General features: G+C 32.8%; 2 protein-coding genes across 2 annotated transcripts; both read left to right on the forward strand.

The window, feature by feature from the left end:
- The first annotated feature begins 646 nt into the window (after positions 1 to 646).
- On the forward strand, positions 647 to 6622 carry LOC139519003 (ficolin-2-like). The gene is made up of 5 exons (XM_071310715.1): positions 647 to 981; positions 1754 to 1896; positions 3781 to 3877; positions 4811 to 4975; positions 5496 to 6622. Exons 1-5 carry the CDS (start codon positions 900 to 902, stop codon positions 5744 to 5746), a joined length of 738 nt encoding a protein of 245 aa, XP_071166816.1. The 5' UTR covers positions 647 to 899; the 3' UTR covers positions 5747 to 6622.
- Positions 6623 to 6989: 367 nt separating this feature from the next.
- On the forward strand, positions 6990 to 21857 carry LOC139519002 (fibrinogen C domain-containing protein 1-like). Its single transcript, XM_071310714.1, has 5 exons — positions 6990 to 7627; positions 18224 to 18372; positions 19635 to 19731; positions 20575 to 20739; positions 21461 to 21857. The coding sequence occupies exons 1-5, from the start codon at positions 7546 to 7548 to the stop codon at positions 21709 to 21711; spliced, it is 744 nt and encodes a 247-aa protein (XP_071166815.1). The 5' UTR covers positions 6990 to 7545; the 3' UTR covers positions 21712 to 21857.
- Positions 21858 to 23315: the final 1458 nt, after the last annotated feature.

A 23315-nucleotide genomic window follows, 5' to 3' on the forward strand; every position in this document is an offset into this window, starting at 1 on the left:
AAAAAACGGTATTGCGTGGTATCTATTATAACCATTTGAGCAGTAAAAGGACTGTTAAATGAGACGATGCATTCAATTGATCAATTGATCAAGAGACATAGTAGTGTGTAGCGTCAAAGGTTTTGATAATAATTAAAATTGTAAAGAGTGTTATTAAATATTTGGAAAAGATCTTCAGACTACAAATATTTAGGAGTCCAAATCGCTGTATTGAAATACCACAAAATATCTGAGGGCATTCTATTTTTTATTGGAAGGAAAGGTATTGAGTCGACCAACATGACGACCTGGCTATATTTATTTCTTTATAAGGGTTTTCGTGAGGGTTATGTATTTAGTTTATAGAAAGGGGGTTTTAATCCATAACAAAAATAATTTGTATTTGACAATTTTGTTTATGGATTCGTCGCGTAGAAAGAATAATGCATCCTCAACATTGGTACTTTTTAAAGGAGTTGAAACCTGTGTGTTTATTGTACATTGTAGATTTTCAATGCAACACCAAACAGCTTTGACTTCAGATAAAGTACCCGCGAGAAAATATGTGTGTGTGGACCACAAACAAGAGCAATCAGGAGGTTTGTAATTTACTTCACTGAGGGTAAAGGTCTTATTTCTTCTAGTGGATGAAAATCTTAGATGCAATAAGTTTCGATGTAGGTATATATGAAATGTCAGCTGTAGTTATTATCTATGAAGTAATGTATGGTTTAGATGGAGGGAAGATATCACAGCTGTAAATCTTCGTTGATATATTTACTAACTTGCGTCAAAACTACCAGAAGCGAAAACGGCCTTGATGCCAATGCTTTAATTTGTGAATCATTCAACACAGATTCGTTTTAATACGCAGATCTCTCCAGATCGTCGATTGTGGAGGTTCACGTTGAAGAGTCGAAATGGCATATTGTTTAAGGAAAGCAGCGTCTCTGGTTTTATTTACTATTGGAATAGTAAAATCTGCAAGTATTTCAAACACCAGTAAGTACCCTTAACACATTAAGAGGCGTTGTTTACCACAGTAAGATTTTAGCTTTTTATTTTAATGAAAAAATATTTTGCGTTTGCACATTGCATACTATCATGGAGTAACCATTTATCTCATAATTAATTCTAATACTATTTTATATGTCTTTTTATATTTGTGTACTATGTTGCTCAATCGTATTAACAAGAGTCTCGTCTGATACGATAATTTTGATTTATTTTATACCGAAATGAACTCTTTAAAATTAATGCAGGCAATGTCCTATTGAGCTTAGCAGCTGTACATGTAATAATATGTTGAAATATCTATAAACAATGGTTGCCTTAATTTAAGATATACATTTCAAATATTGTCTTTATAGTGTATACTGACTGCCCTCTATATTAACAGTAAAAAGAACAAGAAAAAAAAAGAGTTATTTAAGCAAATAAACCCTTTTTGGTATACATATATTTGTACATATATATTAGAATGAATATAATTGTTCGTTTAGATAATAGCCCAACAATGATAGATATCCGCAAATTTTTGTTCTTTGTTAGTTCCTGGCCGGGATGCGAACTAGTGCATGTATACATATATATGTGTGTGTGTGTTTGGTATTTTGGGAATAGCATTAATATATTCATCCAAAATATGAAATTGACTGTTTCATTGAAACTTTATACAATTTTCTCTGTGCATTGGGTTATATTTTCTAGTATAGCTTTGGCTTGGCTGGCTTTAAATCTATACCGATGTATTGTTTTTTTTATTTCCTTATAGATGAATCAAATACCAGACTTCCTATAGATTGTGGTGACATTGATATCAATAGAGGTAGTGGTGTGTACAAAATATATCCGCAAGGATATGGCATCAATGTCTTCTGTGATATGGAAACAGAAAATGTGGACGGAGGATGGACAGTACGTTTGTATGATACATTTATACAACATTCAATTTATTAAAACATATATGTTACTATAACTTGATACATTTTTAATTTCCTGTTTACAAAACTTAAATTTCTTCGTAATGGTGGTAATGATAAGGGTTTTCTCCACCAGGAATATATAACCTTAGCTGTTTTTAGTACAATATTTTTGGAAATTTGGGTCCCCAATGCGTTTCAATTTCGTACTTCGTTTGTCCTTTTCTAAGTAGCAACATTCCAGCAGCACCTGCATACGGGGTATATATCTCCCAATTGATACGATATTCCCGTGCTTGCATTTCCTATCATGATTTTCTTGATAGAGGTTTGCTGCTAACAAGGAAGCTATTAAACCAAGAGTTCCAAATGGTGAAGTTGAAATCATCCCTTCGTAAATTTTACGGACGCCATCACGAGTTGGTTGACCGTTATGGAATAACCGTTTCACAAATGATATCGGATATGTTCCTTACGTCGTAACTACAATCCCCTTCCCTTTCATGAATATGACCTACCGAATTAGACAATTTACCGGATTTGTAATCACATAAGCAACACGACGGGTGCCACATGTGGAGCAGGATCTGCTTACCCTTCCGGAGCACCTGAGATCACCCCTAGTTTTTGGTGGGGTTCGTGTTGTTTATTCTTTAGTTTTCTATGTTGTGTCGTGTGTACTATTGTTTTTCTGTTTGTCTTTTTCATTTTTAGCCATGGCGTTGTCAGTTTGTTTTGGATTTATGAGTTTGACTGTCCCTTTGGTATCTTTCGTCCCTCTTTTACAACTTTGTTTTATTCAAGTTTCACTGATAAGTAATTTTTAGACAAAACTCGCATCTTGCATACAATATATTAATCTTACTTTATTTAAAACTTATTAATTTCAAGTGTTCCTGATAATGGATATTCATGAAACATGTGTTGCGCACAACAAAATTGGTATAATGCATTATACTTGTAATGCAAACGATGCTAATTGAATATATAATATTTTTCTTTGCCGAGATTATGCTTACAACGAAAGAAGATTAAAGGGGTAATACAAATTGTAATGTTAAAAATGAGCCTGTTTGTTGTAAGGAAATTTGACCAGTTTTATTAGAATGATCAACACTTGTAAAATTGATCAAACAAGTGAAACTGCGAGCTACTGCTCACTGATGATACCCCCGCCGCAAGTGGATAATATTAATAGTGTAAAAATATGCAAGTGTTCGGTAAACAGGAAGTTGTCGAGTGATGAATCTGAAAACGCATCACACGGTATAGCTGACTTATATAAATCCTGAAACCAAATTTCAGAAATCCTTGTATTGTAGTTCCTGAGAAAAATGTGACGAAAATTTTCAACTTGGCTATCATGTGTAAAATCAGACAAGTGTTCGGTAAACAGGAAGTTGTCGAGTGATGAATCTGAAAACGCATCACACGGTATAGCTGACTTATATAAATCCTGAAACCAAATTTCAGAAATCCTTGTATTGTAGTTCCTGAAAAAAATGTGACGAAAATTTTCAACTTGGCTATCATGTGTAAAATCAGACAAGTGTTCGGTAAACAGGAAGTTGTCAAGTGATGAATCTGAAAACGCATCACACGGTATGGCTGACATATATAAATGTTGATACCAAATTACAGAAAGGGTGGATGTGTAGTTCCTGAGAAAAATGTGACGAAAGTTTCATGGGACGGACTGACGGACTGACGGACTGACGGACGGACGGACAGACAGAGGTAAAACAGTATACCCCCCTTTTTTTTAAAGCGGGGGTATAAAAAGCGAAACAATGTCGCATTTTGCATTTACTTTTGGAAAATAGTTTATAGATACGTATGTTTAATACAAAATATTTGCACAATGTATTCTTTGAATTAGGTCTTTCAAAGACGAATGAATGGTGACGTTAACTTTTACAGAGGGTGGACTGAGTATAAAGCAGGATTTGGGACTCTAAACAAAGAACATTGGCTTGGTAAATACTTTAATTGCATAGAAACTACTTCACTATCTGTTCACCACAAATTTTGGTATGAATTCGTGTCTCAATCTTTAGTTTTCTCTGTAGTTTTGTTTGTCCTCTGATGGCCTTTGGTCGTGCTGTTGTAATTAGTCTGAAATAATTTCTGTTTTTACTTATAACAGTATTATCAGAAAAAGGGCTTTCAGAAATTAAAAACCGATTGTGAAAGTCTTTCCACATTGAATTTATTTTTAAATAATTGATAAGATGCTTTTTCAGGTTTTTAATCATTTACTATTGGAGTTATTTTTTATACCGACTCAAAAACATAATTGGTCTATGTAAATTTGTCTGAAATTAGTGTATGTTTTATGTTTTTTTCTTTGATTTGTTTTAGTTACCATGCTGAATGTACAGCGCCTTAGAATATTTTTTATCTTTTTATATTAGACACTTTATAAATGTTCATTATCATTATTCAGTAAGGGAGATAATTTGCTACTCAAGAAAATGACAGTCCCGGTCTCAAACATGCAAACGAAAGCTTTCATTACACTTATAACAAATAACTATATGGTTCTATGTACTTTCATTTGAAATAAGGGAGGCAATAAGCCACTCTCAGCTTACCGAAGATAACAGTCGGTACCATTAGAGAGCTATAAGATGACTTCTGATTTCAAATAATGGCTGCTGTTACGCAATTTACAGACACTTTATTCGGAAGGTTCAAGAAAAGATTTAAATTAGAAATGGCCACAAATGCTAGGACATACAAAATTCCCATTCGATCTTTTAGATTTAAAACTCGTAAAGCTTACAAATAATAATATTGCAAATCAAAGTATTGAATAGTTATCAAAGGAAATATATCATATTTAGCATGTTATTTTTTATGATTTTTTTCCAAAATCCATTTATGTTGATATTCTATGTTTTATAAAGGAAATGATAAACTCCATAAACTGACCGCCCAGGATGAATATGAACTGTTGATAACGATGCAGGACTTTGGAAATAAAAAGCGTTATGCTAGATATTCAAACTTCAAAGTGGGTAATGAAGCAACTAAGTTCAACATGACGTTTTCCAAATTTACTGGAGATGTTGGTGAGTAATCTAATTTATTTGTATTTCTTTAATGTGCATGCCGCCTAAATCGCCCATATTGAGAGAAGAAATTAATATTTCGAAAGAGTATTCAGATATCGAAAATTGTGTCGCTGATCATTGGTTTTGTTCACACATCGTTGTCAATAAAATGGAATTTTATGCGACTGTCATACAAGTTAAAGGTTGAGCTAGTAAAGACCAGGTTTGATCCACCATTTTGGACATAAGAAAATGCCTGTACCAAGTCAGGAATATGACAGTTGTTATCCAATCGTTTGATGTGTTTGAGCTTTTGATTTTGCCATTTGATCAGGGTTTTTTCGTTTTGAATTTATTTACCTTGGAGTTCAGTATTTTTGTGATTTTTATTTTTAATTTGTTTTAACCATAAAGAATAGACACATCCTATTTATAAATATACATTTTACCATATACTATCATGATGAAGCAGAATAATGAACAGTAGTACATAAGCACATTATGTGCATACAAACTTCTTGTTTTTGTTTTTTTAAAGGTGACTCCTTAAGGGGTCATAACGGACAAGGATTCTCTACAAAAGATCAAGATAATGACTCTGATTCTCGAAACTGTGCAGAAACGTTTAAAGGTGCTTGGTGGTACGCATCCTGCCACGAATCCAACTTAAATGGACAATACCTTGGAGGTGAACACTCTTCTTTTGCTGATGGTGTAAACTGGAAACATTGGGAAGGCTATCATTATTCTCTAAAAGCAACATCTATGATGCTACGAAGAATGGAATGAAACTGGTGATTAATTTGAATATGCTGATCTAAACACATGTTTAAACGAATTATGTCTGAAGAAAAAGTAGAAATTATCAATGAATTCGGAAGTATTTAGGGTCTTTGTGTTCTATCTGCTAGCAATACGCTAAATTTTACTTTCGACTGTTGGACAACCCAAAACACTAGTGCGAATAATTGACATAATAGATGATGACGACTGCATGTATCGACACATTATCTTACTCTTTTTAAAGATACGAAACACATATTTGATAATTAACACAGCGGCAGAAAAAATAGGTAGTAACATTTAATGTTTAAAATATAATTCTGCCTGTCCTCCTCTGTCATTGTCTATTGATTTGCTTAGTTTCCATTATTAGCTTGCGATTAAGCCAGTTTATAGAAAACCATTCGAGGTAGGTCAATAATATTTGGTATGCAGTTGCATAAGCATTGCCATATCTCATTTCCATGAAGATTATTTGGCCCGTTCCCCTTAGTTATGGTCTTTTGACTTTGAACGTTTTGCTTACTTTACATGTATTAGGTTAAGTTTATGATGAATGACTTATGTTAAGTCAATGATATTCGGTATGCAAATGTATTGGCATTTGCAAGTTTCATTTCCATGGAGATTACATAACCCTATATCCTCACTATGGTTCATTTACTTTGAAACTTGTCCATAGTTTACAACTTAAGGTTTGTGTTAAGGTTTGTTGAAAAGGAACGACTTTTGATATTTCAGTGGTATTTGCTATGCACTTGTATTAGTATTGGCACATTTCATTTCCATGGAGATGTTTAGACCTGAACCTTCAGTCATTGTTTTTTTGACTTTGAATATTTGCATAACTTACATATTAAAGTATTTCTATTTTAATTTTAACATTTGCATTATCAAAATAACAAAGCGGCGAAACACATATCTGTGTTAACAGTTTAGGCTTTTATACAAGACATATTTTCATCAATTGGTAATACTCGTCTCTTCGTTCCTTGTCCGGTTTTGACTTTATTTTTAGTCAATCAATAGTTAAGAGTTCAAAGTGTGATTACAATATTTTCATTTCTGGTATCTATGATGAGTTTATTTCCATAGGCCTTGGTTCACGAGGTCAATCTTACGGTTCAAAATGTTTCAAATATCATTAATATTAAGACAAACGTTTTCTTACTTATCAACATAAAAAATAATGCTTAATTTATTTATTAATAAAATTATTCAATAGGATGTGATATTAAAAAAATCATATGATGAGGAAGAGCGTATGCTACTACTGAGAAATATTAAAGTTGACAGTAGGAAAAGGGCAACATTCTTAGATCATACTTTGAAGTAATCCCATCTGCGTCAATTTCAAGAAACCCGTCGCTGATGTTATCAATTTCATGTTTACTGGAACAAATAAACAACCTTTTTAGTGTAGATTATTGAATGGAATGGAATTTTGGATCCTCAATGCTCTTCAACTTCACACTTGCTTGATTTTATAAATATTTTGATCTGAGAGTCACTAATGAGTCTTATGAAAACGAAACGCGCGTCTGGCGTATTAAACTATTGAGTACCAGGACATGATCAATATTTTAACGGTTTATTTTGCAAACCGTTTTTTCAATCCGAACACTAGAAACACGACACCGTTTAAATTTCAATGACGTACTAAAGATCAATCTAGGTCTGCATTAACTCTCTCAAAAGTTTCCCTCCAGTAGCAATTATACGTTTCCGGCAAGTATTATATTGCACAGTGCAGTTATTATATTCTACGACGTATAACTTGTCGTTTGAATCTTTCATCCGCCAAGATGGTCAAAAATTCATCCATGTGGTACTTTGTGATGTTATTTTGTTTGATTATCGTACTGGTAAAATCTATTAGCGTTTCCAGTGAGTATCATTAAAATAAGCTATAAGAGTAAATTAAGTTAGCGTTTCTGGTGAATATTATAAGAATATATTATAAGAGTGAATTATGTTTGTGTTATTATTTATTACTTAATTATTTATACATTTAACACAATCATCTATCTTATGTTGAATTAGTTTTGGTATGCTTAAATTTACTACTTATTTTGTCAGCTTGAGCATTATATTTGTCTTTTTAAAGAATGAACAGTATATCTAGATTTTAAATAATGTTAAAGATGTACTAAGGTGAGGTTTTGGAATTGGTGTCAAATGTTCGGACTCCTGGTTTTTTCCCCCATACCATAAATATTAAATATTTTGTCCCATAACACCCATTTATCTTTTCATATAAGACTTAATAGATTATAAAAGGTCATTTTTGAAAATTTAACCAGTTTCTTGTTATTCTTATTATTTTTTAATTTTAATTTGAGACCCAAATACCAATGCAAATACAAGGTAAAAGTCTGAGTCAGCATTTTCCCGCTATGTATTTTTAAATGAAATATCTCGAAAAGGAGCTACATGACTTTTTTTCAATATTTTTAGCTTATATTGTTCCTTAACAAATGCTCTTCTGACTAAAAGATCTAGAGGGACGAAAGATACCAAAGGGAAAGTCAAACTCATAAATCTAAAACAAACTAACAACGCCATGGCTAAAAATTAAATAAGACAAACAAACAACAGCACACACGACACAACATAGAAAACTAAAGAATAAACAACACGAACCCCACCAAAAAACTAGGGGTGATCTCAGGTGCTCCAGAAGGGTAAGCAGATCCTGCTCCACATGCGGCACCCGTCGTGTTGCTTATGTGATAACAAATCCGGTAAATGGTCTAATTCGGTAGGTCACATTCATGAAAGGGAAGGGGATTGTAGTTACGACGTATGGAACATATCCGATATCATTTGTGAAACGGTTATTCCATTACGGTCAACCAACTCGTGATGGCGTCCGTAAAATTTACGAAGGGATGATTTCAACTTCATCATTTGGAACTCTTGGTTTAATACCTTCCTTGTGAGCAGCAACCCTCTATCAAGAAAATCATGATAGGAAATGCAAGCACGGGAATATCGTATCAATTGGGAGATATATACCCCGTATGCAGGTGCTGCTGGAATGTTGCAACTTAGAAATGGAAAGTTCACAATTGGAAAGCTGAAATCATCTCTTTTGTCGTAAAGTTTTGTTTTCAACCGACCCTCATTGTCAATTTCTAGCTGTAAGTCAAGATATGAGGCCGACTTAACTGTATCTGTAGTATCCTTTATATCTAGCTCGATTGGATAGATGCGTTACAAAGTATCAATCTTAATTTCTTTTTTTTTAATTTCACCTAATTACTTTTAATTAGGATATATTCCTCCCAGTCACCAGTGCTTTATGACTGGTGAAAAGATGGACAATAAAAAACCCTGGTTAAAAATGGGGCGTTGGTTTTCAAATTACGACTGCCTTTTAAAAAGTTGAATCACTGCATTTTTGGCAGTCCTATTTATGTTCTTTATTAAGGTCTTTCCTCTACGCGAGAAAAGACCTTATTGTTTTTCTTCTTTATTTTTTTTAGCCTCCCCCCGTTTCTATTGGAGTTATCAAGACCAAATATGGACAATCGGTAGACCTCATCATGAAGTATTATCACACGAGGCTGTGTAGGATTTCATCATCCTCTTTAGAAGTTATCACCCTTTTATTGTTTTTTTTCGACATGGCCCCCTCGTTGTTTTTGAAGATATCATGACCTTATTTGGATAATAGTTAGATCTCATCATGATGTGTAACCATGAGAGGCTGCTAAGGATTTCATCATTCCCTATGAGAGCTATGTTCCCTTGAAGCATTTTCTTTCTTTTGCATTTTTCTCAAAAAAATGGCAATGTTAATAAACATATACAATCATTTTGTTGTTAACCCTTATAAGGAGTTATTTCCCTTGAAAAATATACACAATTTTTGAAAAATTGTATCTCGAGAACCGGAAGTCGTAAATACTTGGGACCTACACCAATAATCTTAAGCTCATGTGACCTTCGTTCAATTTGCACCCAAGGTCAAAGGTCACAGAGTGCAAAAAAAAACCAACTTACGCTGCAATTTCAAGCTTGCATATTAAGAAAACGATAAGAGTTTGCTGCATACTTACAGCGTATAAAATGTTCCTCTCGACGAGCTCTTCATTTTATACAATGTGCTCAAAAGTGTCCGACTGTCTGTTCAAAAGTTACGATGGGATGATTCTTAAAAGTATAAAATTGTGTGTATATCTTTTTAATGGCAACAGATATCAACCTACTATAAACTTTAAAAATGGTCAGTAGTTTGATACCTTCAATTTGATGTCAATGTCAGGTCATGATGAAATTTAACCTTCACCTTAAACGTGTATTATGACCTTGACCTTGTGACATTTGAAAGGTCAAGTTGTTCTTAATTGAATGGTGGTAGTCTCATGTCTCTACGACTTCCGGTTCTTAAGTTTTGTATTACATCATATATGTGATGATTCTTTTTGACCTTGATGAACCTTGGAATTGTCCCAAATTTTTTTCTTCATTGTTATCCTTCAACTGCAGATCATTTATCATTTACCTGATTTGAGATATGTATTGTCGTTTTAGAGATAATGCAGTTTCAAATTTTGCGAGCGGAGGCATGTATTTATGAATCAACAACAGGTTACCACTTAAAATGTTTTAGAAATTGAAGAGGTTAACATAGTTATATGTTTGACCAAATACCAAAAACATTCCATGGAAAAAAACCCACCAAAAATCAATTTGAAATGTTCATGTTTTGCATTGACTTTGTAAGTTGCATAAGTTCTATTTATATAATTGATATTGCATCATTTTTGGCACTTTGTCAAATGGGGTCATCTGATATATCAAATTGAAGGTCTTAATAAATCTACTTAAAAATGAAAATTTTAAACCCCTTTTTGATCCCAAGGATAAGGGTGGGGTCATTTAGTGCAAAAAATTAAACTTCTCAGATGGCTAGGTTGTTGCATATCAAATGAAAGTCCGTAAAGCGTACATTTAAAATATCAAGTTGACGTACCCCAAAAAATGGGTTGGGTGGGGTCATTGAGTGCAAAACATATATTTTCTTTTAAGATAAGGTTGTTGTACCGGTATATCAAATGAAAGGTCTTCACGTGTACATTTCAAATATTCCTGTATTTCAAAAATTAGTTGGATGGGGTTATTATGTGCAAAAATCAAGTTTTCTAGAACATGGCGTTGTCGCATATTAAATGAAAGATCACTAAGTCAACATTACATATATCATACTTCCGATCTCGAAAATTTAGACGGATGGGGTCACTAAGTGTAAAAAGCGAAAAGGTTCCGAAGGTATGCTTGGCGTATATCAAATGAAAGGTCGTAACAAGTACATTACGAAAACATCACTTTTATAGAAAAGACCTTTCAATAGTTTTACAAACAATTGAGATACTAGTTTACAAATACATTTATCTACTAGAGTTGACATGACTATAAATGATGACCGAATATTCAGGAGTTTCAGAGGGTCCACAACTGTTAAAAGTTATCAGTTAAACAGTATTTAGTTGTGGAAATTGATGTTTGATTAGGCTCCTATTCTTGATGCATGGGAACTTTGTTTGAATCAGGGAATTAGAATGACAAGCTTTTTTTACCCGATGTTGGTTAATTAAGTTTGATTTTGTCTGTCTTTTTGAATTTACTTTATAATTCGAAATTTTTGTTATACTTTCTGCTTTGCACTCGACTTTATTTTCGAACTACTCTTCTACTGTCGTCACTGTAAAATGGTGTTTGATTCTACATGTGAAACAATGTGATTTTAACCCACCAGAATAATGTCAAAATTTCTTTGTTAATGTGGTTTGAGCAGCAGTATTATACATTACTATTTTGTTCATTTCACAACATAAACATCATATTGGCAGATTGTTACGCTTGCCAATTTTGATTTAATTAGAAACATCCTACAAAGATACTTTAAATTTTAAAAATATTATATTACTAAGTGGATGTTAAACGATAACATTGTCATCAATTTTGTATCATCAGCACAGTAGTAAGCAATCCAATGTTAAGATGAATATTAATCATGTGGTAATTTTATAAATTTCCTGCTTACAAAAGTATGATTTTTTTCGAAACACTAAGGATTTTTTGATCCCAGGCATATATAACCTTAGCTGTATCTGGCACAACTTTTTTGAAATTTGGGTCCTCAATGCTCTTCAACTTTGTACTTGTTGGCTTAACAACTATTTTGATCTGAGCGTCACTGATTAGTCTTATGTATGAGAAACGCGCATCTGGCATATTAAATTATAATCCTGGAAACAATTATAGAGGGTTTCATCAGATGATACCAGACATAGATTTTTCCTATATTTTGTAAAGTAGCTGAATATTTCTATCCTTCGGATCTACAAAATTTCTTGCTGCTTTCTTTTTTGTTTTTGAATTTTGAGGGGATTCTTTTGGATTTCAATTTTTCAGCTTATATATCCAGACTCGCGTTTATCTTAATAAAGGCACCAGAAGTATACCGCTGTTAAAAAATCATCAAATAATTGAGTGCAACAAAATCAAACGCCAACATATATAGAAAAAAGTAAAATCACAAAAATACTGAACTCCGAAAAAAATTCAAGAAGGAAAGTATGTAGAAAATGATGGATTAAACCTGGTTTTAAAGCTAGCTAAACATCTAACTTGTATGATAGTTATCAAAGGTACCAGGGTTATCATTTCACCAGAAGCGCGTTTCTTCAACATAAGACTCATCAGTGACAGTTGCACCAAATTCTATTATATGGACAAAGATATATGAACAAAATAAACAGACATAATAGGTAAAGCTGTCAAAGAAATGGGTACAGCAGTCAACATTATGTTATAATAATAATCACTATAAAAATAGACAAATATGTAACAAACAAGCACAAAATGGCTTATAGACCAAGCATATTAGAAAAAAATAAAAACAATAATACACAAATTTACCATAGTACAACAACACAATGAAGGGATGAATAAGTACAGAGCCACGTCATATATGTATAAAAAAACAACAACAACATAAAACAGCCATATAAACAAAGCACATAGCAAAGACGAAAGACAGGAATACAACAATGTTTGTCAATAACACAATAACGGGATGTACAAGTACAGGGCCACTTCATAATTAACAAAGAAACACCAAAAGGCACATAGAAAAAGCACAATAGCAAATGAAAACCTATTTTATTACAACTGCCATATTCCTGACTTGGTACAGGACATTTTAAGAAAAAATGATTTTATTGGTAGCACTATATTAAACCAATCGCTAATTTAGGCAGTCAGAAGAAAGATGGCACCGGACTACATTACTCGTGCTATCAAATGTCTTAACAAGACCATTCATTCACAGTCAATATTCTTCACCATGCTTGAATCAAAGTCCTACATTGTTTGACCCAAAGATATTTAAAAAGAGAAATATCTGAAAATATTAGGTCCGTTTTATTTTCTCTTCAATTTCTCCAAAAAATGACGAGGAACTGAATCTTTTTTCACTCTACTGGTTGCAAAGTTTTATACATGCACTTACAAACAACGCTACATTGCTAGTTCTCTCGAATTCTTTACGAAGTTTATTCCCAAAAAACCTGTGATATTATATCAACAATCAAAACAGAGGATCAGATTCCGACTTTTCACACGATAAGTATCCACACAATTTACTCTTTAGTCAAGTGATATTTATTCAAAAATCTTGGTCGTCTGAGGCATATTGCATAATATTTTGAAAGGGGATTGGGCTACTTGACGAAAACAAATATGATTAGATTCTACACGACTAGTCTTATTTCCTTGCCATCTGATTTCAAATCAATTTGTGTATGTTTTGCTCTTCAACTTCGTACTTTATTTGGCCTTTTTAACTTTTTTGGATTCGAACGTCACTGATGAGTCTTTTGTAGACGAAACGCGAGTCTGGCATATAAACAAAATTTAGTCCTGGTATCTATGATGAGTTTATTTGCTTATGAATCAGAGTAATTTGTATTTTAGTGTCATGGTCTTGTATATTCTTGGAGTTTTGTATTTTAAATGCACACATCATTTTTAACTAGGGATGGCAACGAGTACTCGAGTACTCGGGTACTCGCTCGGAAGGCCGAGTACTCGAGTACAGTTTTAGTACTCGGATACTTGTTTGCCTGTTATACATATGGAGATATTTCTCTTCACATTTCACTCACTTTTCCGTTGAAATATCCCCTTCGTAATACTAAATAAAATCAATTAATAACATAAATATGTTTACTCTGAGGAAACTATTTGTTATAGTAGTACCAGCAACCTCCTTTCCTCCCGAGGGAATGTTTTCATATGCACTAGTTGTAACAAAACATAGACAGTCAAACAGTCTTTCTTCTGAACTTGTTGACCAGCTCATATTTCTAAACAAGAACAAAATCAAAGTGACCTGCAGTGAACCCTTCGCAACTGATTAAAGACATGTTTAACGGTGTTTGTACAAGGATCAACACTTTTATGGATGAATAATTAACTCGTCACAAGCCTTAAAAACTGACCTTTGTTTGTTAATCAAGACTTCTATGTAAACGTGATTGGTATGAGATGTATATCTAAATTAGTTTAATTACTCTGTATTTCAAACTTAACTATAATTTTTTAATTTACAATTTAAAGATTGGCGAAAGTACGAGAGCGGCATTCAAATCAAAAAGTCCAAAATAAACTTACTACGTCATGGCTAAAAAAAGAGGGGCTAACGAGAGTGCAAAAAAAGAGAGAAAAAGTAAGACTGAGCAGCAAGAAAAAAGCCCAATAGTATTGTTGGCAAATTAATGGACAAGTCCTACTATAATAATATATAAATACCAACTCATTAGAAACAGATGATACATATATTGTCTTCTTTGTCGAACTTTATAAGCAATTATTTATGATTTTATTAAAACTTGGTTCATGAACACGTGCACAAACAATAATTGCTACTATGATAGGTTATTTGTATAATCGGCGGTCGGTAGTTCATTGTTTAAATGATAAAAAAAACAGAGGATCAAGCTACTTTAAATTTGTAGTACTTTGTATTTTGTTAATATGTTTATGAAAGGTAATAACAACAACACTGCATCCCACCTAAAATCTCAATTTTTCAGTAAACGTTTAAGATTCATCCGAGTACTCGCGAGTACTCGAGTATCACGACCGAGTATCCGAGTATTAATTTCCAGATCTTTTGACATCCCTATTTTTAACATATACTTGTGTATTATGATTTCGGTAAGGTTTTAAGCTTATGATAAATATACATACAAATCTGCTAATACATGCAACTGATCATCAACTATCATTAATCGGATTTAGATATAATCAACAGAAAAGAAACCAACACGTTATAAATCTGATGCGTCCGAAGTGCTTTTTTGGATTTACTGGTCCTAGTTAATCAGAAAATTCAGTATTGAGTTAAAAAAATAAAATACTGAACTTCGGAAAGTCCCTAATCAAATGGCATTACCAAAAGCTCAAACATACCAAACAAAAGGATATCAACTGTCATTTTCCAGACTTGGTACAGGCATTTTCTTATGTCAACTATGTAGACTAAACGCGCGTCTGGCGTACTAAATTATAATCCTGGTACCTTTGATAACTATTTACATCACTGGGTCGATGCCACTGCTGGTGGACGTTTCGTCCCCGAGGGTATCACCAGCCCAGTAGTCAACACTTCGGTGTTGACATGAATATCAATAATGTGGTCATTTTTATAAATTTCCTGTTTACAAAAGTTTGAATTTTCCAAAAAACTAAGGATTTTCTTATTCCAGGCATAAACTTTTAGCTACTTCTTTACAAGCAGAACCAAACACAATGAAAGTCCCAACTATGTACTGGCTTCCGAAGCTGCACAAAAAACCTTACAAATATAGATTTATTTCATCTTCCAGCCATTGTTCAACTACTAAATTGTCTGTTTTACTTACTAGTACACTTGGTACAATAAAAAACCTGATAATAAATTGTTCAAATAAGGCCTTTGAAAATAGTGGAATTAATTACTTTTGGAGTGTCAAAAACTCGTTGGAAGTACTTGATAAATTGCATGCATATATTGGTGATTTTGAATCTGTTCAAAGTTTTGATTTTTCCACCCTATATACCACTTTGCCTCATATTCTTATTAAGAAAAAATTCACATCCCTAATTAACTGGGCATTTAAAAAGTCGGAATGCGAGTACATATGTTCAAACTCTTTTAGATCATTTTTTAGTAGCAATAAACAAAAGAACTATGTCAATTGGACATGCTTTGATACTATTTATGCACTTGAATTTTTACTTGATAACATTTTTGTTCGCTTTGGAGATTCCGTATATCGTCAAGTTATTGGAATTCCAATGGGGACTAACTGTGCACCACTTATTGCGGACCTGTTTTTGTATTGTTATGAGTTACAATTTATGACTAAAATTAGCAAAGACCCATCAAAACAACATTTGATACAAAAATTTAACAATACTTTTAGATATTTGGATGATATATTGGCTCTAAATAATGACGACTTCAGTATGTATACTAAAGAAATTTATCCTGTAGAACTTACTTTAAATAAAGCTAATGATAACAATGACCACTGCCCTTTCCTCGATCTTGATATCTATATCATAAACGGGAAGCTTAATACAAAAATTTATGATAAAAGAGATGATTTTTCATTTCCTATTGTTAATTATCCATTTTTAGATGGTGACGTTCCCTTGTCACCATCTTATGGTGTTTATATATCTCAACTTGTACGATTCGCTCGTGTATGTAACAATGTATTAGATTTTAGCGAGAGAAATTTATGTATTACTGAAAAATTATTACACCAGGGTTTTCGATATCACAAACTGGTCAAAACATTTACTAAATTTTATCACCGGTATAAGGAAATAATTCGTAAATATAACTCAACATGCAGACATCTTATACGTTCAGGTATTTCACATCCAAAATTTTATGGAAATATTCTTTATAAAGCACAAAAATGTCAGTATTCTCCTCAGAAACTAACAAAACCTTTAAATAGACTTATTAAAAGGGGATATAGTTACGATACTGTTGTCAGGTCATTAAAGATTGCATATTTTGGCTTTAACATTGATTCACTGATAGGGTCTTTGCATCGGAACTAAACACATTTATTTCTTGAAAAAACAGTTGTTGGCATGACACGGGTTATGTTCTTCTCATATATTTTATGATAGTATGATACTAAACCCCTAACGGGAGGGATTGTACCTGATATTCATATGATGAAGACATAATCTTTCAATCAGTTTAATTGAGGTCTGGAGCTGGCATGTCAGTTAACTGCTAGTAGTCTGTTGTTATTTATGTATTATTGTCATTTTATTTATTTTCTTTTGTTACATCTTTTGACATCAGACTCGGACTTCTCTTTAACTGAATTTTAATGTGCGTATTGTTATTGTTTTACTTTTCTACATTGGCTAGAGGTATAGGGGGAGGGTTGAGATCTCATAAACATGTTTAACCCCGCCGCAATTTTGCGCCTGTCCCAAGTCAGGAGCCTCTGGCCTTTGTTAGTCTTGTATGATTTTAAAATTTTAGTTTCTTGTGTATAATTCGGAGTTTAGTATGACGTCCATTATCACTGTACTATTATGCATATTTTAGGGGCCAGCTGAAGGACACCTACGGGTGCGGGAATTCTCGCTACATTGAAGACCCATTGGTTGCCTTCGGCTGTTGTTTGCTCTATGGTCGGGTGGTTGTCGCTTTGACATATTCACCATTTCCTTTCTCAATTTTATAGATTACCTTAGCCGTATTTGGCACAACTTTTGGGAATTTTGGATCCTCAATGCCCTTCAACTTTGTACTTGTTTGGCTTTATAATATTTTGATATGAGCGTCACTGATGAGTCCTATGTAGACGAAACGCGCGTCTGGCGTACTAAATTATAATCCTGGTACCTTTGAAAACTATTGCAGGGTTTTCTTATTCTTAATTTGCACATATGCCTGCTTACAAGGGTCTTGTATATCCGTTATTTTTAATTTTTTTTTACAGATTTTAATTGGCCTCTTAAAACCTTATACTAGTATATCAAATGTTTATTGACTTCCCGTGCATTTATAAAAAAAACATATAAGAACCATGAGAAAAAAATATCGATTAAAAGTGGTATATTCGATATTTACCTAAAACTGTTTAAAAATATTGATAGCAGATCGATATAAACAATTGCTGTGTCTTTTATAATTTCTATTGTTGAGTATGTGTATAATATCAATCTCGATTTAGAATATATGTTGAAATGAGCGATACATTTGGGCAGAAGAAAATGTTGTGTGATCATGTTCAAATGTCACAAATAAATTAAAAAATACAAATTAAGGTAACAGACAAATATCAGAGGGGATCACAAAATCGCATTTAGAATCAGTACCTTTCTCGAAGTATTAGCCTAGAAGGATAGGATGAGTTCCCATTCTTAATGTGTGATTTTAAATTATAGGTCGATATAACATCGGTTTTCCTTCTGACTGTGGTGACATCGATATCAAGAAAGGCAGTGGTGTGTACATGATTTACCCTGAAGGAGTGGAGGATGGATTCAATGTATATTGTAATATGGAGACAGACAACGTAGGAGGAGGATGGACGGTGAGTAAAATCACTGACAGTTCAAACGTTTTTAGGAAGAAACGTATGTATAGCTCACGAAGGATTCAGTTGTGAAATTTTTGAAAAGTAAAAGTTTGGTTCAATTACAAACTATAGTTACCATTCTTCTGTATTAGTATGTTCTCATAAACCTATCAAAGATGAAAGAAATTACCGAATATATTGAACAATACAATATTTCTCATAAACCTATAACGGATAACAGAAATTACCGATACATTGAATAGTGCAATAGACCCCCCCCCCCCCCCAAACCAACCAACAGATAAAAAGGTTTAGGCATTTCCGAATATATTGAACAGTACAATAGACCTCATGAACAGATAAAACGATAACAGAAATTACAGAATATATTGAACAGTACAACAGACCGCACAAAAACCAACTATAACACTCGACTCATATTAAAGAATGACGTACAAAAAAAGACGATAGAAATACAAAAATATAATTTTAACATAAAGCAGAATGTTCGTTCTCTCTTTTCTCTTTCTTATGTTTCTTTATGCGTGTGCAATTTAACGCTTTGGTATGGTTTTGTTCAAGTTTGAAGCCTGTCATTTACATGTAGTTGTTAAAATATTAATCACTAGTCCGTTAAAAATTTGAATAGATGAATGCAACTGGTCCATTTGGTACATAAGACCAATGAAATATACACCAAGGGGCAAACACCATCATAAAATTGAGAGTCTACAATACCGGTGCTATGATCAAAAAGAAAAATAACGAAAAGACAAACCTATAAAATACTACACACAATACTAAAGAACGACTCACATGAACTCTACTAAAATCCATGGTAAACACAGGTTCTCCTAGAGGATAAGAAGTTCCTTCTCCATTGCTCATAGCAAGTAAAATTCAATGATTTTTTGCATTATGCGATGTCTTCATCATAATCATAATAGGAAACGCAATCCCCGGAATATCGTATCATTGGAAAAAAACTATACACTATCTGCGGAAGTTGTTACATAAATGCTTAAGAAATATAAAGTTCAAAGCAATTTATCTAAAATTCATTAGATTTGAGAAGGAATGCAATTTGAAACATTTGGAAAAACATAGGACTGCTGGAACGCTGTGTTGTTGAAACAGGCTCCAAAATCTTGCGGAAGTATGACTTCCTTCCATATTTTTTGACAATGTTTTTTCGTGCGATATTTTTAAACGAGCAGTAAACAATAAAGGTGTTTTTGACATTCCAAATAATGATACGAATCTCTTTACAACCATAGGTGTTCCAGCAACGACTAAATGGTGAGGTTGATTTTTACAGAGGATGGAATGATTATAAATATGGGTTTGGAACTTTGTACGGAGAACACTGGCTTGGTGCGTTTTCTCGTAATTTTTTAGATATGCTATCATTATACATTCTCAAATAAAAAATGTTCTAAGATTTTATCAGTCGTGAAAACTCAAAATATATCTTTTTAACGGCAAATTTATAAGAACTTGATGATCATGAGGAACAGATGATTTTGATAATGTTTGTAAAAGTTTCTATATATAGTTCAATACTGTTTACTCCGAAGCTAATATGCAGTAGCTGTTTTAAGATTTAATTTAATGAAACATTTACAACACTTTCTGGATATTTGGAAGTATGTTACCATTTATTTTAAAATCGAAGAATTGTCATTGAAGTCGAATGATACGCACGGGGCAGTTTATTTCGCTGACGTTCTTCATGAATCGGTAAACTCAATGTGCGACATTGACATTCGTTGTACGTAATCCAGACTTAAAAAAACAATAATTTTCTCCAAGTTTGACATTAAGTGTTAATCAGTAAAAACATTGAAATATAACGATTCCATTCGAAAGCAACATAACTCAACGACAATATAGAAAACATAACAGCTTTATCAATAAACAATGCTTTATTCTAAATTTCAAGCTCTTAATCATTACGAGTCTACGAAGTCGTGTCAATATATCTGAATGTTTAGAAGAAAAAAACATATATTGAATTTTAATCTAATTGTTTGTTTCTAGCATGACTGTGTCGAAGTGGCGATATAAGTATGTCCTTCACTGGATTTTTTTAAGTTGGCATTGTTATAGAAACACAGATAATAATCCGTGAAGTTGCATTTTACTCATATATTACATTAAAAAATAAATTACTATTGTGTATAATCAATAAAAATTGTTTTGATATATTACATACAGGTAATAAAAATCTCAATATTCTTACAACCCAAGACAAATACGAACTCTTAATCACGATGCAGGACTTTACCAATCATACTGGATATGCAAAATATGCAAACTTCAAAATCGCGAATAAAGATTCAAAATTCAAGATGACCATTTCATCTTATACTGGCAACGTTGGTATGTTTATCAAATTAGATTTATATATACACTTGGTTTTGTGCTGACAATATTTTTGGGATGATTTTGTTACGTTTCTTTGACATCACCTTTCATTTACATATACGAAACACTTCCATCTCGTCTTTGTAAAATAACTCTAGACCTATTTGAAGAAAACAGAAAATGAAAAGCGACCTTAATTCAATATTTTCCGTGAGAAAAATAAATCCATATTTTTTTTAAAACTTCACGAAGAAGTCACATATGTCGTTAATGTTGATAAAACATGGGTGAAAATAAAAATTAATAGTGAGCATATTATGTGTTTAAGCAAGGATTTGTATACTCTAGATTCGTTCGAAAATTCATCACTTCATTTAAAATAATTTTATTTCATTCACACCTTGAGTTTTAGTCGTCATCAAATTATTAATAATAGAAAAGGAACGTCGTTACATACGGAACATGAGGATAAGTCTTTTTTCCAATTCCCGTAATTGACCATATAATAAGAGATCCCATTTTTAGTTATCTCCCTTCTGAAGGATATAAGTTTTTATTTACGATGGAGAGCTAGCAGACAGTACAATTTTGTCCGGTATAGAACCAGTCTACGATTGACAAAGGGAAGATATTTGTTTAAAACGTGTGTAATAACGTTAACAGAATCAATCGGTTATTGATTCTGTTATCCTTTATTTATTGGTAAATTGACTATTTACACCTACTTTTTTTAAAGGTGATTCACTTAGCGGCCATAATGGGAATAACTTTACTACGAAAGACCAGGATAACGACCAGAATGCTCACAACTGTGCTTCCTTATTTAAAGGTGCATGGTGGTACACATCCTGTCATGCTTCAAACTTGAATGGGCAGTATCTTGGCGGGGAACACAAATCACGCGCTGATGGAATCAATTGGAAAGCTTGGAAAGGCCATAACTACTCATTAAAGACAACCGACATGATGATTCGAAAGAAAAAATAAAAAACTTTTTTTGCAAAATTTGTAATTTATCGAAATGTCTTTTTTAATAGCAAATCATTACAAGGTATAGTTTAGGTGAGGCTTAATAAATTAGAGTAAAACAGATAGAAATTATTCAACATTTGAATAAAATGAAAAGAAAAAGATTTGTTTTTATTTTCCTTAAAAAAGCACACAAGAAAAGAACCTAACAAATTTGGGTTATAATTATACATTTTTCTGGTGATATGAAAAGAAAGAGATGTGGTATGAATGCCATGTATATATCTACCAGAGAACTACAGATTACTTTTATGAATGTGACCTAACGAATTAGACTATTTACCGGATTTGGTATAACATGAGCAACACGACGGGTGCCACATGTGAAGCAGAATCTGCTTACCCGTCCGGAACACCTGAGATCAACCCTAGTTTTTGGCGGGGTTCGTGTTGCTTATTCTTAAGTTTTCTATGTTGTGTCATGTGTACTATCGTTTGTCTGTTTGTCTTTTTCATTTTTAGCCATGGCGTTGTCAGTTTATTTTCGATTTATGAGTTTGATTATCCTTCTGGTATCTTTAGTCCCTCTTTTACCGGAATATTTTTATTCACTTAATACTTTTCAGAGGACAAACTGACATTTAATTGTCCTTATGATATATTGTTTAAGAAATTTGAATGTTTCTTGCTTTGGAATATTTTACACCTTTGTACATTGATACAGCTACAAATTGGTTGTTAAAGTTGCTAGTGGAATGTCAGTTTATAAAATCCAAGTTATACATCATAATTGTCAACTTTTAGTTGATAAACTATGTAGTTGCACTGAAACATGAAGCCATCAGGCAATTTGACATTGTAACGAAGCACAAAAAGATGTAAAACATGTTCTACCAGACTAAAATATCAATCAGTACACATCCAACGCATTTGGTGTAAACACTTTATAAAATAGCATGACATTTTGCAACGCTAACATATTAGTAAATTATATCGACAGAATGAAGGCTCATGTGTTTTTACAACTTCATATCAATACATGTTTGTTATGTTATAATTGATCACAAGACAATTTTAGGATCGTCAAGTTGGTTACTTATTCCTTATTACTTATTTGTTACTCATTCCTTATTCGATGTATCCTTTTTTTGTGCTCAACCAATCCCCTGCTACTTTATATTCGATACCTTTTTGTTCCTTATTCGATTTAAATGCGTTCTACCTTTTAGCTACTTTATTTCCGTGTGTCTGGAGTTTGTACCTTTTACAAAATACCTTTTGGAATTTTATTTCTTGTCTATGGTGGTAACTATGGATTCTTAAAGGTGAAATACCCCTATTAGCGCGTATGTACCCGTTTCAGCTCTCGACTAATACCTTGTTACTTATTCGTTTCTTATTCACTGTTTATCGTTGCATCTTTCTAATGTTGAATTTTATTTTATTTTCTTGTATCTGGTGGTAGTTGTGGGTTTGTAGAGATAGAAGAACCCTTTTACTGGATTTAACCTTTTATAACTTGGGCGCGTATGTATGGGACGAGTTTGTAATGGGGTGATTTGTGATAAATTAAAACTTAAGTTACCTTAGTACTGCTCATTACTTTCCCCGGCATGAATATT

Source organism: Mytilus edulis, chromosome 4 (genome assembly GCF_963676685.1).
Source record: "Mytilus edulis chromosome 4, xbMytEdul2.2, whole genome shotgun sequence".
NCBI classification, from domain to species: Eukaryota; Metazoa; Mollusca; class Bivalvia; order Mytilida; family Mytilidae; genus Mytilus; species Mytilus edulis.

Bases quoted from the DNA above. Each gene is read 5' to 3' on its own strand.
- LOC139519003 (XM_071310715.1), top strand. From the start codon at position 900: ATGGCATATTGTTTAAGGAAAGCAGCGTCTCTGGTTTTATTTACTATT. The intron at 1,897-3,780 runs GTACGTTTGTAT...TCTTTGAATTAG, and splicing joins ATGTGGACGGAGGATGGACA to GTCTTTCAAAGACGAATGAA. The intron at 3,878-4,810 runs GTAAATACTTTA...TGTTTTATAAAG, and splicing joins AAACAAAGAACATTGGCTTG to GAAATGATAAACTCCATAAA.
- LOC139519002 (XM_071310714.1), top strand. From the start codon at position 7,546: ATGGTCAAAAATTCATCCATGTGGTACTTTGTGATGTTATTTTGTTTG. The intron at 18,373-19,634 runs GTGAGTAAAATC...TTACAACCATAG, and splicing joins ACGTAGGAGGAGGATGGACG to GTGTTCCAGCAACGACTAAA. The intron at 19,732-20,574 runs GTGCGTTTTCTC...TATTACATACAG, and splicing joins GTACGGAGAACACTGGCTTG to GTAATAAAAATCTCAATATT.